At 42.2% G+C, this 21,342-nt stretch overlaps 1 protein-coding gene across 1 annotated transcript; it reads left to right on the forward strand.

The window, feature by feature from the left end:
• The first annotated feature begins 3,934 nt into the window (after positions 1-3,934).
• On the forward strand, positions 3,935-18,306 carry S100Z (S100 calcium binding protein Z). The gene is made up of 4 exons (XM_059493086.1): positions 3,935-4,138; positions 15,944-16,046; positions 16,850-17,007; positions 18,148-18,306. The coding sequence occupies exons 1-4, from the start codon at positions 3,935-3,937 to the stop codon at positions 18,304-18,306; spliced, it is 624 nt and encodes a 207-aa protein (XP_059349069.1).
• Positions 18,307-21,342: the final 3,036 nt, after the last annotated feature.

The following is a 21,342-nucleotide window of genomic DNA, read 5'->3' on the forward strand; positions in this document are numbered from 1 at the left end:
CCTGGGAATCAAGCAGTATAATGCCTACCTACAATAACAGCCATTTGGGACCTAAGTTTCATTACGGATGTATTTGATCTGTCATAGGCTCTTTGAACATGATTAATAAATAGCATCACTCTTAAATATGGCATAAACACAGTAGTCATCATCATTTTGATTCAACAACAGCCAGGAGGGTATATATTACCAACATGTTTTGTCTCAGGAGTGATAACCTTCTTTGGGTTTGCACGTAAACATTCTCCAGGCACTGTTTGCTAGCAGGACCAGTACAACAGGCTGGCTACATAGTCAGCTCTCTGTCATCCAGGCCAAGGGAGGTGGAGATGCTTCAGATAATGGAAAAAAGACTAGAGATTGTGAGGGATGCATGGAATGCTGTGCAGAGATGCTGTGATCACTTCTCTCAATCCATGAGGACTCAGTGATCCAATGCTAGATTTTGTGACATGGATTTTTATGTCATTGAAGTGTGTCCACAACCAGCTTCCCTGATGGTCTGGCCAGCTCTTGGAGGCCAGGAAAAGGGGAAAAAGGTCTATTTGCGTGAACGTGGAGACAAGGAGGTTCATAGCTACCCTGGAGTTCATAAAGAACCTGGGATTGCATCTGTGGTACAGAGTCAGCTCAGTAGTACCAAGGACCACCTGGTATTTGTGATTAAATCCTGCCAATCTCCAGTGTCTGTGCCTCAGTATAGAAGCAGCATTCCAAGTGCAGAGATAGCTAGCATATCCACTCCCATGTCTCTGGGTACCCTGCTTCCCTGCCACATGGCTTTTGAATGCTATGTGCAACTTGTATCAGTGTGGTGCTCACCTGGATATTGCTTTTTGCCAGAGCATAGAAGTGTCCACAGGAGAGAATGAGTGTAATCTCTAACCACCTGACCCATAGCTAGAGCCCTAATGTAGCTGTAACCTAGAGACTGCGCCTTCATGGTAGAATTTGCTACACCTGGTCTCCATGGGATGATTATGCATGTTGTAAAGCAGAGTCCTGCTGCTAAAGTTAGGTCTGTGTTCGGAGTTCTGCATGTCAACAAGGTCTGCAGGTAGCACACACATGGACTAAGCCTCAATCCTTTGTTTCAAAAGTGTTAGTAATATGCAGTAAAGAGCATGAATGAGCACTTGTATAGTGAAGCAAGGCAACAAAATGTGGGAGGAGAAGAAAAGCCTAAATTTGACCAGTCTACGTATGGAACTTGAGAAATGCCCCGATAACAACTCTCAGCTCTATCAGTAGGTCACCTCCAGGTATTACAGCTCCCATAACCAGTCAGTTGGTGTAGAGATCTTTGGTGAAACAACGGGCAGGAGAGATGTCTGTGTTTTAAAATACTTCTAAAAATCAATGTATAGTAATTCTTAAGAGTGGCAGGATTTTAATTGTCAAGCATGCATCAAATGGTGAGTGCATCTGAGAGCAAACATGAGTGGCATGAGTGAATATCTCTGTTGCAGTTATCAACTACATTTGGTTCAGCAACGGCACTCCAGCTTTGTGCCTCACCTTCAAGAAGCAAACTGCTAGGGACAGAGTTCAGTGTGTTGAGTCCAAAGTGCTGTTCATTTAATAATACCCTTTCCCCTCCCTTCCCCAATTTATAGCATTTACCAGGCTTTTAATGGCCATGTGATATCTTGGAGAGGAGATACTCTTCCATAGTTCATGGTATGAATACAGTTCCTGTTGCTTAGTAAGGGCTTAGTTCAGGGAAGTGTTGAACATTTGGGCTAATCTGCCTTTAATTATATGGCAGTGTAGCAGTACAGAACACTATCAGTATTCATGCTTTCTCCACAGAGTCTGAGTTCAGGACAGTATGTACTCATGGTGTTGTGGTTTAGCAGCTGAGTCCATGCTTCCCCAGCGGAATGACTGCAGTGGGGACTGCTCTATCACATAATCCTGTGGACTGCAGCAAGTGGAGAGGTAGAGCTCATTTGGATGGAGCCTGTGTCTGTGTATGTAAGCACTTGGGAAAAAGGAGTAATTTGGGTGGGTAAAACAAGGGGGGATATGCTGCTTTTTTGGAGAGGGTAACCCATAAATAAATAAATGCAATAATTAACTTGAAGAACATACATTAAAAGATAAAATGTGATGGGTAGGAGTTTCCTTAATGTGCTGAAGAGTGTCCTGTGTCATGCATTTTCAAAAGCCAGGGGGACATAAAGAAAACACAAGAAGCAGTCGACGAGCCAAAATGACTGCATTGTCTCGGGAGGGAGCGCCACACTGTGGTGTTCCCTGTATTTAGCTGGAGGTGACTCAAAACTAGCACATACTTTCAGATGGACACAACACGACCCTTGACATTTCATCTTCAAATCCCAGTCTGGCAAACCTGTCTGGCTTTCTGTGAGTGGATGAGCTGAACAACATGGTTCAAAGTGTAAAAGTATCTCGGACAAGCCCCTAGCACTAATCCAGGACATGTTGGAGGCAAGTGGTGCTGTAACCCATTCAAATGAAGTTGCCTGCTTTGGTTTGAAGTCACTAATGTGTCTCCAGTAATTTCAGGAGTACAGCTTGAAGTGCTCGGGATGGCTGTATTGTAATGATATTTTATGTGAGCTGGGGTGAAGTATACTATTGCTATGAAGAGTGATTTTATGGTGAAACGAAATGAAAGAAGTTATGGAACTGCTCTGTCATAATTTATAAAGACTGTTGTGTGTATTAGGCTGGTTGCCTGGAAGCTCTCTGTGTCACTATGACTAAATAGGCAGAGTCATGAACACTACAACAATAGCCAGTAAGATTATCCTCAGTAAATGTCTGAGTGACTGCCAGACCCTGGGTGAGCTGACAAGGCTGAGGAGCCTTGCAGCACTCTCAGCAAGCATGGCATTTTGGTTAGCAGGGTCAGCAATGGAGATGACGACGAAAATCTCTAAAGGTGATGGTTGGTGAACTGCTTGTCAAGGGTCTGTTTGGTCTGATGTTTCTGAATGCAGGTGTCTTTTTTCAGGTTTGCTATTGAAGGATGTAGGACTGGCTCCAGCATCAGCAGAAGTCAGCCCACAGTGAGGTCTGTGTAATCAAATTCTGCAGCTTGAGCCAAGAGGGTGCTGAGGAAGAGATGGCAAGAGTGAGAGGAGAGAGAGAGTCCACTACCAGCTACCTTCACTTTGGTAACTGCTATAGCAGGGCATGAGCAGATGAATAACAAAGGTTCTGTCTCTAGGACATGGGACAGCACAGTGGAGATACCTCTGCCAGGCATGGGGAAATGGCACTGCCTGACATTGCTGCTAAGGTCATGGTTTCCACTGCTTACCCCTGAAATCAAGATAGCAGGTCTTTAGAAAGCAGCCTTCTTGTTTCAACAATCTTTGTTCTTCCATGTGTGGTTTAAGTTTAAACAGTGTTTGGCATGAACACCAACCCTAGAGTCTGGTTGTAGCACTCAAAGACACTGAACCAGATCTGTCAGATGTGATTGGGAAGAACAAGGGCTCCACAGGGCACTGTGGCTTGAGGACCGTTCGTGTTCCAGTTCAGGTAGTGGTGTCACTCAAGTGTGCACATGGCACACATCTTATGCCAGCTGATGCACAGTTTCCCTTAGCATGAACTCATGGTGCCTCTTTGCTGAGCAATTAATTCTTTTTTCAAAGAGAGAGTTCTTCACAGTTTGTGAGGAAGTGAGCTCAAGACACACATCTCTACTTTGGTATCCAAGTATCCTAAATGAGTAGGCAGACACCTGCAGAAGGTAGTTCATCTTGCCTGGCAGCCGCTTTCCTCCCTCCCAGAGCACCCACCGTCCCAATGAGGAGCCGAAGCCATTGCACTAAAGTCAGAGATGCAAGGTCTTCGGCTCTTGGTGTTTCCGTGGAGTAGACAGCCCTCCACTGAGATCACACCCACACTGTTGCATAGCAGCCTCCTAGCTTCAGGAGGCTCACAGTGCTGGGAAATGGCGCCGTCTGGGCAGACAAAAGGGACAGGGCAAGGTGCAGGACCACAGCTTCTCAGCGAAGGTGGAGAGCTACGTGTCACACGCCAGCCAAGCTGTCAGTCCAAGCCCAAGGAGGTCGGTGATGTTCAGGAACTAGCTGACGACTCCGTCGATCATCGGGGGAAAGAATGTTACATACGGGATCATGCTTTAACTTTCCGAGTATCGGCAAACAGAGCTGATACTGTGATTAACGGCTCCCTCTTCTGTTTCCAACTGTTATTGCACACTCTTTAACAAACCAGCATGAAAGAATCCGGTTTCCGTGTGCTGTGCTTTATTTTGTAATTCCGCATTTCAAAATACACATACATTTCTGATGTAAGAGAAGAAGAAGGACTTAACAAGTGATATTAAATATCCCTGCTAGGTTTGGGATCAGGGAAGCAGATTGCTGGGGAGATATAGGGCTCCTGGAGTGTAACTTTCAAAGCAGAATATTCTCACAATATCTTTCAATCTCCTTTGTTTTTTCTTTGATTTGAAACACTGCTAAAACCAAATCTTCAAAGCATAAGCTTATCTGAGCAAGAAGAGGTGTTCCTGTCTAAGTCTTTTAATCTCCAGATTTCTGGAATAGTATGACAAGCCAAAGTTTATTGTCAGTGATAGTTGATTTCTGTCTTTATTTCCAGATCATCTGAGCCCATGTGAAGCTTTCCATTGAGGAAATGTTGCTTCACCTGCAACTTCTGCTTTTGACTTAATGCATATTTACTATAGCCATTGTAGTTACAAATAACTTCGTGTTGCTGAGAGTGGTGGCTGAGGCTGCTTCACAAGAGTGGACTCAAGAAAAAAATGTACTTCTAAAGTAAGAAATCAATCTTTGAGCAAAAGCAGAGCTTGATATGCACCTAATTTTTGCCATCTATCCAATATAGGTTGGATATTAGGAAAAAGGTTTTTATGGAAAGGGTGATAAAGTACTGGAATGGTGGTGGAGTCACCGTCCCTGGATTTGTTTAAAAAAAGATGTGGCACTTGCTGCCATGGTTTAGTTGAGGTGTTAGGGCATGGGTTGTACTCAATGATCTTAAGAGACTGTTCCAACCTAGTGATTCTGTGATTCCTCACTGAGGAATTGTAATACTCTTGCAAGATGCTGCAAGTCCTTGTCTGTTTGATATCACAGGCAGAAAGTGGGCTGGAATGCATTTCTTGAGCTGCAGCATATTGTGCCAGGTGAGTCAGGTACAACTGAGAGTGCTGGACCTGTCCCACTAGTGGGATTGCATCATTAGAGGAAATCAGAGCATCTGCCTTTCATTTTACTGCAGACTTTTCTTGACAGTAGCATGAAAAATGGGGAATGCCTGGGCTCAGTTGCCTGACGAAAAACATAATTTGTTATATCATTTAGGAACTTTCCACAGATCAGCAACATCTGTCATTTGTTTGAAAGTTCCATGAGTGGCATAATTTTGCATGGATAATCCCTACAATAAAAGACATCAGTGCCTCTTATTTTTCAATGACTACTGGAAGTTACAGCATGTGCAATTAATGAAGGTACCATAATTAGAGGGCTGTACAATTAAGGCAGCAGTCACTAATGATATAATACTAGTTTCTGACATACTTCTGTCAGAGTATGCCTCCAAGGAGTCTTAACAGCCTCCATTATTTGATATTGCTTCTTTTTATCTGAAAATAAGGATACTTTCACTTTTGTACCAAAAGGAAGATATTTAAATATCCAACTCAACACAATAGAAAGAGGACAGTAGCATAAACTTGCTCCTGCAAACCCACCAGCCTCTTATATTTGCCAATTACCAGAAGAAACCAGAATATTCTAGAACAAGAGAACCAGTAGGGATGGTGATATCATCAAGCTTTTTAATTCACTAATGGTGGTGCTTTGTGTCATCAAAAGTACACCTAAAACCTCATTTAACAACAGTCGCTGCATATGTGTCAGTGTATTGTCCTGCTTTCACTGGAAATAACAGAGTGACAATGAACTTTAAAAAAACCTTTAAATGAAGGCAAAAGAGTTAGTTTAGAAAAGATTTTCCATACAGGTAAAATCTAATGTCACACTAAAATCACTGCAAAAAAAAAAAAAAAAAAAAAAAAAAGGCAAAAAAATACTTGCAGGGAAAGTAAAAGTAAAAACTTTAAAATGTTGCGCATCATATTAGTCACTGACATTCTCCTTTTCATAGCTCAGGGACTCTTATATTTTCAAATGTCTGAAAAGCAAATAACAGAAATTCATATGAATCTGATTATGAAGGAATTTCTGTTCAGAGTGATATATGCTTCTTAGAAGGTACAATATTAATATTATTAAACTCTCAGGTATAACAGATATAGAAAACTTACTGCAATCACAGAGTTTGAATGCAACCTGTACAATGTCCTGTGATTCCGAAAGAGTTTAAACAGTGTTATGTCACTCTTTGAAGTAAAGAGAAGACATTTTGATAAAAGGTGTAATACTGTTCAGCATGGCAGGGAGGAGATGAGGAGGAGGCTGTGAATGTAACTTAAGCTTTTTTAAGGCTTTGTTATAGAAGTACTTGGGAAATAGAACAAGAGCAATAAAACATAACATCCTTTTAGAAGGCAATAGAGCAAAGGATTTGTGGATGACTGCTCTGTTTCCTACAGCAGACATGATGTCTTATTTTAATGGGACATAGGCAATGCACATTTCAGTGTAATTGCTTTGTAGGCATTCATCCTTCAAAACTCTTACTCACCCATTTTAACTCACTTTGGTGATTTTATTTCCCTCTTTTTCCAAATTTTGATTATATATTTCAACCATGATGTGTATTGATTGCGTAATAGTTCCGCAATCACCTGTGTTTGCTTTGTCGCTTCCAACATCTGTGTCTTTGGTTTTATGCACTGAAGGTGTTTGCTGAACCATTAATTTTTTTTTCCATTCATGCTAATTTTCTGCATCTAATGTAGCAGACTTGAATGTGAGCTAACTGATCACCTACAGAAAAGAGGCTTCCTGTAGCAGGATGATGGGAAATGATGCACAACCTTGTAAGAAACTCATGCTGCAGACTGAGATGCGATGAAGGCCACTAGAGCCAGGGGAGCCCTTTGCAAATGCAGGGGCTGAAATGCTTCAAGTATTATTCATGGGAGGTGCAGAAGCAAGGATAAAAACAGCAAAGAGAAGTGACAGAGGAATCAGAACAACAGTACCCAGCAAGTGCTGGCAAGGCTTGAGAATATGTTTGTGTGGTTTCCAGAGACACACAAGTGCAAGTGCATTCTGTGTCACCATGCTGGCCTTATACATAGCCTCTTGGCACCAGACATGCCAGGTGGCACAGGGCTGTGGTATGAGATTGGCAGTGTGTGGCCAGGGTGTGAGCCAGGAGACCAACAGGAAGCCCCGGGACCATCACATTGTTTGACATGAAGGAGTTCGCTGACTGGCCAGGTACAGCTTGCATGAGGTATGGCTAGCATGTGGTACCTCCCAGGCTTTGGGAGCCAGGAGCTCCTGCTACTGTCCTGCAAAGGGAGGGATGGAGGCACAACAGAAGGGGTGGTGCATCTTGCTGGTACATTGGAGAGTATCTACACACTGTAGTGTATTATCAATTTCTCCTCCAAATGGAGAGAAAACATGCAGCCCCACATTCAAAGGTGTGAAGAGGAAATTATGCCTGTTGACTTTCTCCGTTACTTCCACCATCTCAGCTGTTTTTGATTTTCACACGCATGCAAAATATCAATATTTATGGTGCTCATTAAACCAGGAACAACCAACTAATTTCCTTGTCTTTTAAAGACAATTAAATCAATTGTACATTAACTACCTCTGCCTCCAAATTTACATCAGCCTCTAATGCTCAAGCTGGCTTCTGCTGATACACGCATTGCACCTGTAGGGTTGGTCCAGCTTCTTTCCTAGTACTATCAGAAATTCACTTTTCTGGAGTAGATCCCTCAGAGCAACTGCAGCTCTAATAGCTGTAATAACATCCAGGGAGTACTGTAAGCACAATGAATAATTACTTCTTACCTTCTCTGTGCCGCTGTTCAATACACATAATTCTTGGACATTCCCAGTTACATACTTCTGCAGGCTGAGATGTCTTGCATATTTAGCTCTTTCTAACATAGAAGCTGTTTCTTTGCTGTTCTTATAATTCTGCTGTACTGTGAGGAAGATGAAGATGGGAAGACTGCCATGATGTTGAATAAATGGCCTTCCCTTGAGCTCAGTGGCATAAAAACACTTCTGTGATTTTGTGTTGCATTTCTTTCCTAGCCCTGTTTGTTTTCAGGTTCTTACTGAACCAACAAGTTCACTTGCAGTAACCTCAAGATCTCTCTCATTAATTCTTATAGCCAAATAAGAGCTTAAAAGGTACCCATGACACTTTGTGTTTAATATGTGTTGAATTTATCTGACATTATATCGCTTCATTTCATGAGGTTCTCTTGCATCCTTCACAGCAGAACTTTAGCTTGTATCAACAAAAAAAGTATCCATTCATTCTCCTTCCCCTTCTGAAATGATCAATGACCATATTGATTAGCACTGCCGCCAGAACATGTGCCTGTGAGACCCCATTGCTTGTTCTGCTCCCAATAATTTATTATTACCTATCTTCCAGTTAGACATCTCCTGTGTGATTCTTTTCATTGTATCCCATGGCAGCCTTAAGAGTGAGAAATGCTTTCTGGGAAAAATGTGGGCAGTAATCAGGGAGGTCAGTCATCACAAACTCCTTCAGGGAGTGCCAGCAGATTTGCATTGTGACTGTTCTTTACTTTTCCCTGGTGTACTGTGTTTAGTCGTGTTCCCACCCTTCTGGTTTTCAGGTGGGTCTCTACCTCTTTGTTCAACATGACAGCAGACCTGATGTTCACTGGCTCTCTGGGTAGCACTTGGCATAGTACCAGTCAGTTTTCCTTGCTGTGTTCCTGAGCCAGAGGCTCCCATTGTTCATCTGCCTCAAGTTCTAGAAGTCTAGGCTGGATTCCATCCTGTCCTGGCTTGTTACCTGTCTTGTTGAGGATCTGTCCTATCACATCTTCTACCTTCACTTCAACTGGGACAGATGCTTCAACATATCTCTTTCTCTATCCTCTGGGAACCTCTTCAAGCTCCACCACAGTGAAAACACGTGCAAAATATTTAGACTTTCAGCCAGGTCCTTACCTTTTTTTAAAGCCTTTTTTTTTTTAATATCCTCACCATCTACTGATTCTCGATGCCCTCTTGAGGTTTCTTGATCCCATTGCACTTGGACAAGAGTCTGTGGCTGTTTGCAGAATGCTCCGGTAAAGTTTCTGGTCAACATTACACTACTCTAGACTTTTCCTGCATTTACTCTTCAAAGAGGAGCATTAACCTTAAGTGCTTCTGAACTTTCTTTTTCCCTCTGCAGCTGATAAATTTGGGATGAGTTGTTAAGGGCCAATAGTGGAGTACAAAGCCTGACTTCAGCAAAGCATGAGCTTAAATTCCATTATTTAAACACTGACCTGTATTAAGTACTTAAATTCTCTGCAGAGTTTATAGCTCTACTAACAGGGCTGTGAGCAATGGTTATTTCTTTCCTCCATAATTTTTAATGATATTGCTTCTTGACTGGTGTGCTGTTGACAATGCTGACCCCTGTACTGGGCTTAAAGCAGTAGTGAAACATCTGTGTGTACCTTGGAGCAGACAGGAGGGGATTCCTCTTCCTTGTTGCCACAGCTTTGGCATTTGTTGCTAGCTTGAGATCTGGAAGAAGCAGTTCTTCAGCAGGACACTAAGGGGCAGCTCCAGACCAAAGGAATATTCCTACTTTTTATATACACACAAATTAAGAGAACACTATATTTTCCTCATTTTTCTATATTGATTTAACATTAGTAGTGCCCAGAAAAACTGAATGATGTTGATCTGGAATGCTTTTTCTCCTGTTGCATTTTTACTACTTAGTTTGGCACTGGTGATGAAGAAGGTGTGAATTTATTTGCCAGTCATCTGTAAATGGGCCCACTTGAGCTCACAGGGTGGGTAGAGAAGATGGAAAAATGCAGTGATCTCTGCATCTGGAGTTATGATGGCCAGCCCACACACTATGGCATGGTCAAGCACGTGTAGCATTGCATGATTACATGGGGCAGGAGCCCTCACTGCTCAGAGATGCTCCTTGGCAACAGAAAGGTGCTCACACAAGACCCTGGAGTCCCATTCCCAAAGCAGCAGCTGCTGTATGAATTCTTGGAAACCAGGAAGGAGGAACTGAGACAGGAACGATTCAACAACCCACCTAAGACTATAGAAAATCTGTGTAAGATTTTGTTACCACTACAACTTACTAGGTGCCTTGCTCACCATCCTGGGACACAGGACCACTGCCTGCAAGGAGAGATCCCAATAATTATGAAACATAACCTGGACCTAGCTGCAAAACCGTTGCGGAAGGAACCAGACATTGGAGTGAATCAGACTGAAGACTGCTGCATGTTGGTATGGATTAGAAAAAACATGAGCCAGTCAGAGCCACCATATCTCCAAGGGATGGGTTTGCCCTACTGATCAGCAGATCTAATGCGAGGAGAAAGAGTATCCTGGCTTTGTTCAGATGGTGATGTATTGCCAAGCTGTAATGTGAGCTGCAACAGCCAGCTGGCACTGGGTGTGTGGTCTCTGATTACCAGGCTGCTCTGTAACAGGACCCTTTGCCACTACCTGGGCACAACTGGCTCAGATTCTCCATCTACACCAAGATATTTTACACTATTTTGGCATCCTTCCTGGGCGTAGATAGACGTTAAATTCATAAATTTCTTGGCTGATACACAGCTGGACAGATCTCTCTACTTCAGAGGCATAAGAGAAAGAATTGTAGCCAGAAATACTTCTAAACTCCAATTTAGGGTTAATGAAAGTTTTCTACATATTTTACATATTCATATACAGCACAGTGCATTCATATACAGTAGATGTTGCCTTCACAGGCTAATAATGGATGGTTGCTCACAGGGGTAGGAAATGGTGAACAATTTTCTATGAGGAGGAGAAGAATGCAGTATGTGGTAACTGAAGTCAGTACCTCAAATACTGACAATACCACAATTTCTGTGCTAAGTGGATATCACAAGAGGAATGACAACTATGGGAACAAGCAGGATTCAATGATCTTGACAGTTCAGTGAAAAAGTCACTTATGTATTTGGAAAAGAGGTGTGTAACTTGTTCAAAACAGGATTCAACCGAGAATATACGGACACACTTCAGTTAGGCAGCCCTTGAAGTGTAACCCATTAAAAAAGATACCTAGAGTAAATCACCAAATCTAGGTGGTAAAAGCTACTAGCAAGACATTTAACTGTTGTTTGCTGTTCTGTTGCCTATGGGATCACAGCAGTTTAAACAACTTTGAAGAGGTCAGCTGGAACCTACAGGGGAGGGAGACATTTCTTATGTAAATTAATAGATCAATAAGCCACCCAGATATGGCAACAAACCACCAATGAAGATGCTAACCCTCCTAAAATGCAAAAATGCTCGTTATAATTTAACAAGAACTTCTGACTCAAATGTAAGTCTCATAAACTCCTTAATCTATTTAATACACTCTAGTCTAATCTAGGCTCTAATCCAATATAGGATTTTTGTTGTGTAGTATAAATGTCCTTATGAACCTTGCAGTTTTGCCTCCCATTTCACCCTTTTCCCACTTTGGGACTACAACACTGATTCAAAATATGTGCATACCAAGAGCTGTGTGAGTTTGAGAAAAATAAATAATGACAGTATATGGGTGGGAGGCTGACTTGCCTTTCCCAGTGCAATAATTACTTTTGAGAAAATGTTCCCCACACACATTCTGGCAAATGTTGAAAGCCAAATGCCCTAAGCACAAGATTCTCACTCTTAAGCTGAGTAGTATTTTACTATGGCTTAGAGTGGCACTTTATCAACTGCTCTGGCTTAAAGGCAGCTTGTGTCATGTTGTCTCAAGATCAAGGAGAAATCCTGGTGAATAAGCCAAAGCTCGTTCCCAGTTGTGGAGGAAGAAGACTGCTGACCTATGTCAAAGACTGACTATTTTCAAACAAGTCAGAGCTCTGCTCATTTTTTGAGGAGCAGAGACCTCAAAAAGAGTAATAAGATTTTCTGCCTGTGATCTGACTGTCCCATCTCCAAGTGGGAGAGGAGGAACAGTACCATAGACCCTCCTAGCTGGGTGCGTGTTTATATTACCCTAACTAAAATAAGGGGAATCAGTCCTGCATGTTGGGTCCTTTTTCAGATTTACAGGGCAAGGAACAACCTTCCTTTCTCTCAACAGCCTCCAGTGAAATCATAAAATCACAGAAAACTTTGGTTTGGAAGGATCACCTTAAGGATCACCTGGTTCCAGCTAATCTGCAGTGTCCAGGGGCACCTTCCACTAGACCAGGTTTCCCAGAGCTCCATCCAGCCTGGCCTTGAAGACTCCCCGGCATGGGGCATCCACAACTTCCTTGGGCAACCTGTGCCAGTGCCTCACCACCCTCTCAGAAAAGAATGTGCTCCTTTTATCAAATGTAAACCAACTCTCTGTCCATTTGCTGCCATTACCTCTTGTCCTGTCACTACATGCTCTTTTACAAGCCCTTCTCCAGCCTTCTTATCAGCTCCCTTTGGCTACTGGAAGGCCACAATTAGATCACCCCAGTGCTTTCTCTTCTCCAGGCTGAATAACCTCAGGTCACTGAGCTTGTCCTCACATGACAGGTACCCCATCCCTCTGATGATCTTCTGGAAGTCACAGTGACTGACTCATTGAATAAGCCTAGGTCTATCACTTGCTTGAGAAAACATGGCATACACAATTCAGCCTTGTAGACTACTTGTGCTAGGCCAGGTGGAGACTCTGCCTCTTTGCCTTCTGACACTCACAAGCACTTCCACAGGGCTCTCTTTAATGTTGAAACACTCATTGGGAGAGTAGGTAAGGGTCAAGGACGTAACCTGAAAGGGACAGTGAAATATGGAAATAGATTGGGTGAGTCAGGGTAGACTGCTAGATAGATAGACTGCTTCCAAATTTATTTTTGAGTTTAAGTGAAGAGTCAAGACTATTTGAAGGTCATTTATAAGGTCAAAGTATTTGTGGTAGTGGTAGGTAGGTGCAAAAAGGGCCAGTGTTCACCACTGTACTTTGGGATGCTCAGACTGGATGTTAGGGCAGTCATCTTTCACAGGGAGATAGTGCAACACCTAAGCAGGTTACCCAAGAACTTGTGAAATCCTCATCCTTGGAGGTTTTTAATATTTACCTAACAAAACTGTGTCTGTCTAGTCTAATGCTGAAGATTATCCAGCTTTGAGCAGGCGGTGGAACTAAGCATCTCCAGTGGTTCTTTCCCACCAACACATTTGGCAGGCTCTGATGGACAAAGTTAAGGCATGAATGAGGAAGACACCATCCTTCACCATGTCTACAGGCAGTCCTACGTTCTCTGTCAGCCACATCTGATGCTGCTCCTGTGCTTAACCTGCTGGAAACCAGAGTTCAGGGTGAGAACTGATGGGAGAGTGGTGTTTGCTGACACAGTCAGGTCTTGGCCTGATGCTGAATTGCTTTACAGGCTGTGCTGAATTTAGTTATCTTCAGTGCCAACTGGTTATCATACTAAACCAGATTGTTCTGGGATGTTGGATGAGGAGTATGAAACAGTTTTGATTGATTGATTGATTGATTGATTGATTGATTGATTGATTATAATGAATTTTGAGTATACAGTGCTGGGATTTGCCTTCACAGAAGTTGTGAGACATCTGCTGTCACTGGAGCCACTGGCAGGATTTTGCTAGCCAGGGAGGAAAGGACTTGGTCACAGCAAACTGTGTGGACCCCTTGAAAAGCAAGCTCACTGCGGCTGCTCCCTGTGTATGTCACCCACTAATGGGTGGAAAAGAAGGTTCCTTGCACAATTAGCTGGAGTGAAAGTACCTGTAGAAAGAATCTGCGCATATTATATCACTGTATAAATTATTGAGCTGATGTTCTGGAGATAATAAAGGAAACCCTTTCTTTCTTCTGTCCTAAGGATGGCAACTCTGAAAGTTTACACCTGCTTCCTGGAAGTTGTACCTCCTGTAGGCTCTGCTTAGATAATTAATTTGCAATATTCATTAGCCAGAGGATCAGTGTAATAATGTATAGACAAACAGAGGGATTTCATGCTTATATATTGAGTCAGCTGTGGTTTTTCTTCTGGGCGTGGGTGAAGTTGCTGTTGAATAAATGGCAAAAACCCACATAAACCCAACAACAAAAAACAACCAAGTATTTTGATGTTTATCTGTATAATATTTCTGAGCAATAGTTATAATCATTAGTGAATCACAGGCAAGAGAGAACCATGTGGCTGTAGCTACATTAGGAGCTCCGTGCTTTTTCTTCTCATCTGCAGACACAGAGGATTCCCAGAACTGAGTGGGAGAGATATGCTGTGCCTGATATCACTCATCTTCTTCTCTCATATGCTCTATATGATCCAGCTAGATTGCAGTGTTTATAGGAGGACAGAAGCACAAGGACAACTCCTGCACAAAATCGCACCCATGAGCTTTCCCCAAATACAGAAGAGGTACGGAGAGCAGCTGTCCTCCTTCACTTTCCTCTGACTGCAGGAGAGATATGTTCCTCTTGTTCCTCTGGTTTCTACCTTAACCTTTTATAACATTTCCCTGTGTGCTGGCTTGCCCTTCCCCAGTGAGTACTCCTGGCCACAGGGATGGCAGTTGCAGGTGTATGCCCTGCACACAGGAGCCCCTAGCCAGAGGGGCCTGTGTATTTTGGAAATGAAACTTCACACATGGTCACTTCCCTTATCACTGGGATCCAGTATTTCTATGTGTTCCACCCCCTCTTCTTCCCTCCCTTTTCCCCCAGAGGCCCACACAAGACCCCCAGGTTGTGGAGTCTTGTCACAACAGCACAGGCAGAAGAAACACGTCTGAAGGCACAGGAGGCAGGCAGGGGTGTGGGCTGAGATATATAGTAGTAGTCAAAATTAGGAGTGCTTGGAGGATTTCAGAGCTAAAAACAATGCCCACCTAATTCTCTTTCCCTCTGGCTGGAATGAAAAAAAGAAGGAGCTGTAGCTCCACTGTTTGTCTGCACAGTTGTGCTTGCTGGACAAGTGTGTGCAGCTGGTACAAGGCTCTATTAAGGGAAACTAAACCCTCAAGCAAACTCACAAGCAGTTTTCTGTTTCGTGTGTCTGTTATAAAAACCCTGGTCATTTGTTATTTGGGGTGGTGCACCCTACCATGGTGAAGCTGTTTCCTGTATCCCTCAGCCATCCACAAGTTCCTGAAGTTTGGGCAGGAGACACTTATTGCCCTTCTGCGGCCAGGTCATTTATTCAGAGAAAGAATACTAGGCTGCAGTTTTTGTGCAGGACTGTAAAAATGAAGCCAGACTGTTGTTCAATGTACACTGCAATTCCAGGCACACTTTCCACTGATACTGGTTCCCTGATTTCCTCCTGGGGACTACAGCAAGAATTTCATTCATCAAGAGATAATATTTTAGATGTACGGAGATATCTGACAATTAAAGCAGATATCTCAAGGGATATGTGGCAATCTCACAGGCACAACTACCTCCAGGTACCCAGGCACCTTTGCACTCTGGCTGCCAGCTGAGGCAGTTCTACTGTAGAAATGCTGAGAGAGAGATTAGAAAATGTTCTTTTTAAAATGGTGGAAAGTTGTTTTATATCAACTTGGTGATTGTTAACATTTTGTAATTTTGACCTTCACGGCCCTGAATGGGCATATTTGTAAAAGGTCAATGATAAAAAGTATCCCATGTGTTCCAAATGCAGCCTTTACTCTGCCTGGTGAATATTTTAGTGACCTAGTTAGAGCAAGAGGGTTTTATTGAACAGAGTAGGCAAATGCAGAGGGAAACAGAAGACCTGTCATCCCTGTGACAATTATACGTCTGTCTCTATTTGTGTAATCCACCCTCTCAGCCTGATAACAAGAGCCTGTGCATGGGTTTTGAAAGGAAGGTGACCATCACCTTCTGTGATCTGGGTATTTTCTTGCGTACACCTCCACTAGCCTGTAAAGCAGGTAAGTCTTAACCTCTGCATTATGGTATTGTTTAGGACTCCAGTCCTACTCTGAAGTGCATTCTGGCTTTTTAATCTTTCTCTGGGGCTCATTCAACATGTTTCACTTATTCTTGATTTCTACTTTCAGTTACTTTTGGAATCCACTACTTTGCAAGTAATTGCATTTCCATCTGGTTTTTTTATGTTGCTTCCCTGTGTATCTTCTTACTGCATGCTCAATGAAGCAAACCTTGGGGATGATCAGCTCACATCTGTTTACTGCAGGCAATTTATAGGAAAAAGGCTCAGCCCAAGCAAATATGACTGAATAAATTGACAGATGGTACTTATTCTTATTACAAGTGATCTTCCTCTGACCACCTTTAAACTGGTGTGGAGCTTTCTGCGTAAGTGCACTTTTACTTTCCCAGATGGAACTTTTTGAAGACATTTTCTTGAGAAAATTTTTAAATTATCAGGAAAGAAAGTATGCCTTCATTTTTCCCGTATTTTCAGGCATAGGCGCAAAAGTTTTCCTTTTACAGCAGCTTTATAAAATGGATACACAGTAGCTTGTTTTCTTAAATAAAAATCCTTTCTTTCCATTTACCTTTTTGAATCAATTGCTTATGAGTTCAGGACCATGGGGGTTTTTTTATTGCAGTCCATCCTTGCTCACACACAGCCAACAGGATAGATCAGCTGAAAGCCTGACTCTTAGCCTAACAACCTCTGTCTTCATCTGGCCCTCCTTCCCTTCCCAGAGACTGGCCTTTGGTTTGACTCCTGGGCAATGTCAGTGACCATATCTTTGCCCCACAGCTCTCCTGCTCGCTGCTATGACCACTCCACTGGAAGATGCAATGGACACCTTGATCAGGATTTTCCATCACTACTCGGGCAAAGAAGGAGACAGGAACAAGCTCAGTAAAGGAGAACTCAAGGAGCTCCTCACCAGTGAGCTCACTGACTTCCTTTCAGTAAGATGCAGCTTTTGAACCTCCTGGGTGTCATGAGTGGGTTAAGCAGCTATCCAAGTGCTTGGATAGGGATAGCACCTCCTTGTGCAAGGCCCATCCTGTCACAGTCTCTCAGATAACAGTTCTTTGTGGAGCTGTACAGAAGAATATGATGTCAAATGTCCCATTTGAGAAATACGTTTTCAGAGGGTGGTCAGTATCCTCCATGTACCACTGGCAGCAGAGAAGGGTACTGGTGCTCTGCAAACTCCACAGTGCTTTTGAGTGGGAGGGCTAGGCCTGCCTAGGAGCAGTAGCAAGATCAATGCTAAATAATGGTCAATTTGTTTGTTTGTTTGTTTGTTTTTAATAATAAGGCATAAATAAATCCATTGAAGACATAAATGCAGCAACCAGTTGTCATGAGACAGGAAAGTAGCTTGTGCACACTGGCCACACAGTACTGATCTTGTGTGTCCTGCAGAGAGGTGCTAAGGAAATCCTTTCAATGATAAGCTGCTGATAAGAATATCTCTTTGCATGTTTGTTGTTCTACATTACACAGCATAGATGCTTTTATGGAATCAAAGCTTTAAAAATAATGGTTTTATGTGTCCCCTTAATTATAAAAATTATTGTGAACCTTATCCCAGAAGGAGTTTCTTTACATTGCATTCATTTCCTTGAATTGGATTTTCTTTTAATCTTGGCTATTGATTTATTATTATGAGATTCAATGTTCTTGCTCCCACTGAATAGGATGGTTTTTTGCTGACCAGAGTTCTTCTGAATTTAGTGAATGGATATATAACATGACAATTTATGAGTATTCTGTTGGAAATCTAAGTACTGTTTGTCAAGGGATGATACAGAGAAATGCACTTTACAGATCCACCTTGGCAAAAGAGATCCATGTTTAGTATCTCCTAAAATCTGTTTGACTCATTTCAGTCCTTATTAAGAACCTGTATACCTTTTTAAGGGCTGCACTCTCTTTAGTTTCTGATGTTGCAGTGACTAGAGATGTATTACTGTTCAGGTGCATATTTAATGCAGCCTTTTATTTAATAACACTAGCCTTGTAACATAGCAGTGGTGCCAGGCGTGTCAGAATTGCGCTTTCAAGACCTGCACAGCTAAGTCACTTTTCTTTCTCTCTAGGGCCAAAAGGACCCCCTCCTGGTCGATAAAATTATGAATGACCTGGACTCCAATAAGGACAATGAAGTGGATTTTAATGAATTTGTCATTCTGGTTGCTGCTTTGACAGTGGCATGTAATGATTTCTTTGAAGAACAGCTAAAGAAAGAGGAATTTTAAAAATCCTCAATGTAATCAATTTCCTGTCCGTAAATGCAAGCAAAGCACGCCTAGTTAGGTAACCCTCATTGGTGTTTAGTAAATGCAAACCATAATTCCTCCAACTGTTACTGCTCTAAGACATTTATGGAGTTAATCAGCAGCTGGTGTAAGCTGGACCACAGCCAGCTTACACTACTTGAGATGTGCAGTATTTCCAGTCTTTGCACTCCATGCATCTGTAACATGCCTTCATCAGTTGGCCAGGTCAAGGGCTTGGGGTGACAGATCATTTTGGCACGAGTTGAGACTTCCATTTCTTCAATGTCAGTGGAAAGTAAAAGGCATGGGAATGTTACTTATGTACTTTTTGCATGGAAAAATTTTGGAATGAGACACAACACCTGCAATTTAGTTTTCAGTCATATTATAATAATCTTATTTTGCAGCTCAAAACCAGCAGATTCTTTTTAGCTCAGTTCTGCTTATTCTAAAACCTTTGTTAGCTGCTGCTCCCCACACTCATATTTCAGATGTGGTCACAGCTGTCTCTTGCTGCTGGAGCATACAATACTGCTTGCCATTTTTATGGGTTCATTTCCTCCTGTCTCCAGCTTCAATTTTGTTCTGTTGGCATTGCTTCATCCCAGTAGTCAACCTCTTCACTTGGCATAAATGAATTTATTCATATCATAAATTATTCAAATACATAGAAGATTTAGTCACCAAATTGCTTGGAGGGCTGATGGAAGGACTGGGTCTTTGGGGGAAATGTGTAAATGCCTTCTGCTTTGACTACTTTGGCATAGTTAAAAGGATGCCTTTTAGGACCACTTGTGGAAGATTTAATGATGAAATTCCAGGGTACAGCTTTGTAATGTGAGTCATCTTATGGAAAAATTATTATTTCATCTTACACTGATCCCCACCCTGTATGGAAGTAGGAGTTCCCTGAGCCCCACGGCCAGGCAAAGAGAGTAGGCAAACCCCTTCCAGTGTTAGCTTGCTCTTGGGTTGAGTTAAGAGTATTTACACACTCCTGTTTGAATTAAGCATACTTAAGCATCCTCAGTGGCAGGATATTGTGGCTTTTTTTCCTGCATGGAGAGCTCTTATATGCTTGTTATTTTGCTGGTAACCTCAAACTATAATAAAGGGCATCTGAATTAAATGAAGAATTTCTGTTTGTGTAAAACATTATTAAAAAACCACTCCCCAATAAAGATGTGCCCTGCTAGGCAATATTTGTGGAATTAGTTCACTTGTCTCTCCTTCCCAGGCATCCAAATATAATTTAGCAAAGTGTACATTTGTATGAAATTACATATGATTAAGAATATGTAATTTCTTATTAGCAGGGGATTTTGCAGGGTGTAATAAATGTAACAGGGGGCAGACATCATCCTAAGAACAGGGCCACCACCAAATGGTGTTATCTTGGAAGAAAAGCAAATTTTGCAATGGTGACAGTGCCACAGCATGCTTTAACCCTTCAATGAAAAAGTTATGAAGGATTCACAAAATATCTTCTAGGCCAACAAGACAGAAAGTACAAAAGTAAAACTGGCAACAACTGGACAACTTTTTGATCCCTTTTATGTCATGCACTTCAATATCATTGCAAGTGTTGGACCAGGATGGCAAAAGTATCAGCCAGAAAATATAAGACCACTTTTATGGTTTCTCAGGGGCCCCAGAGAGTTGCTAGCCACTATGCCTTTCCCTGTTGTCCAAGGGTAAGTGAAAGAAGACCTGTTTAAATCTTCAACTCCAAGCTGAAAGAAGTACAGTTATCCCAGTAAAAACCACTTCCTTCTCTAAAAATATTGAACAAGAATCTTTCTGGAAAGAAGCTCCAGAAAGAAGCCCAACCCTGATGAACCCTTGTACATGTAGCAGCCCACGTGCATAGCAGCATTATGCTGGGTCACAGCTAGCAGCAGCAATTTGCCCTGGAGTCAGGCAGCAAGAGTCACTGCTGCAGTGCAGAGGGCCAGAGGAGCCATCTCATCAGCTGGACTTGCTAGGGATTGTGTGCATCCTAACTGCTCTGTGGAAGGGGCTGACTTGCAGATGAGCTGTGGGAGAGTCAGAGGAGAATGACTCAAATGATCTTTTTTCCAACAAATTTTCATAAAACCTCATAAATCACTGGTTTTAGCTTGTCTTGTTAGGTGTTTCTTTGTTGCTGTTTTAACTACAAGGACAAATGTTAAACTTTGTCTTTTCTGTCAGAAGAAACCTTTTTGTACAAAGACGGGAAACCAAGCAGAAAAGTAAGAAAATGCACAAAACACATTCAAAAGCTCAAACCCACAAAGCCTTCACACAATACAGGGCCCTGGGGTAAGACTAGCCATCCTATTCCTGGGCTACCTGTGGGCTGACCCACGGCACCCATGGCCCTCTCTCACTCCTCTCACACAGGAGCCAACTAACGTTCCATTAGAACATTAGTTGCTCCAGTAGACATCGCTTTTAAGAAAGATATATGAAGATCACCTGAAAGTTTTCAATTGCCTCTGAGCCAGAAAAAAAACCTGTGAGCAATCCTCTATTCTGTAAGCACTCTTAAAGAAGGAAAACAGCATTGAAACCACTGCCACTGGCTATGCAAGAGGGTGCATACAAGGCCAACCTCACTATAAGCATGATGTCCTGCAGATGTGAACATTTTTGGGTCTTCACACTCTCTTTCAAACCTGAAGGCAGGATTTTTTTCTCATTGTTTACTGACATTTTCCTGCTGACTTCAAGTCTTTCTGTAGTTCATGGATCTAGGGAGTACTTCGAAGTTTTACATGCAGATCGAGCTTGCTGTGTGGCTTTCTCCAGAGTGCCGCAGCATTAGGAATGATGTCTAACTACAGACATTTTTTCCATTTGTTATATCAGGCTGTCTTAAAAACCTATAGAAAATTGAACACCAAAACATGGCCTAATATTTTTAAGTTACATCAAAACCCAATAAAAATAGAACGGTGCCAGACAAGATCTTTTCTCTATATTGTGAAATTGCTTTGCTTGACATCTAAAGAGCAGATTTGCAGAAGACAA

Source organism: Ammospiza nelsoni, chromosome Z, assembly GCF_027579445.1.
Source record: "Ammospiza nelsoni isolate bAmmNel1 chromosome Z, bAmmNel1.pri, whole genome shotgun sequence".
Taxonomy (NCBI): domain Eukaryota; kingdom Metazoa; phylum Chordata; class Aves; order Passeriformes; family Passerellidae; genus Ammospiza; species Ammospiza nelsoni.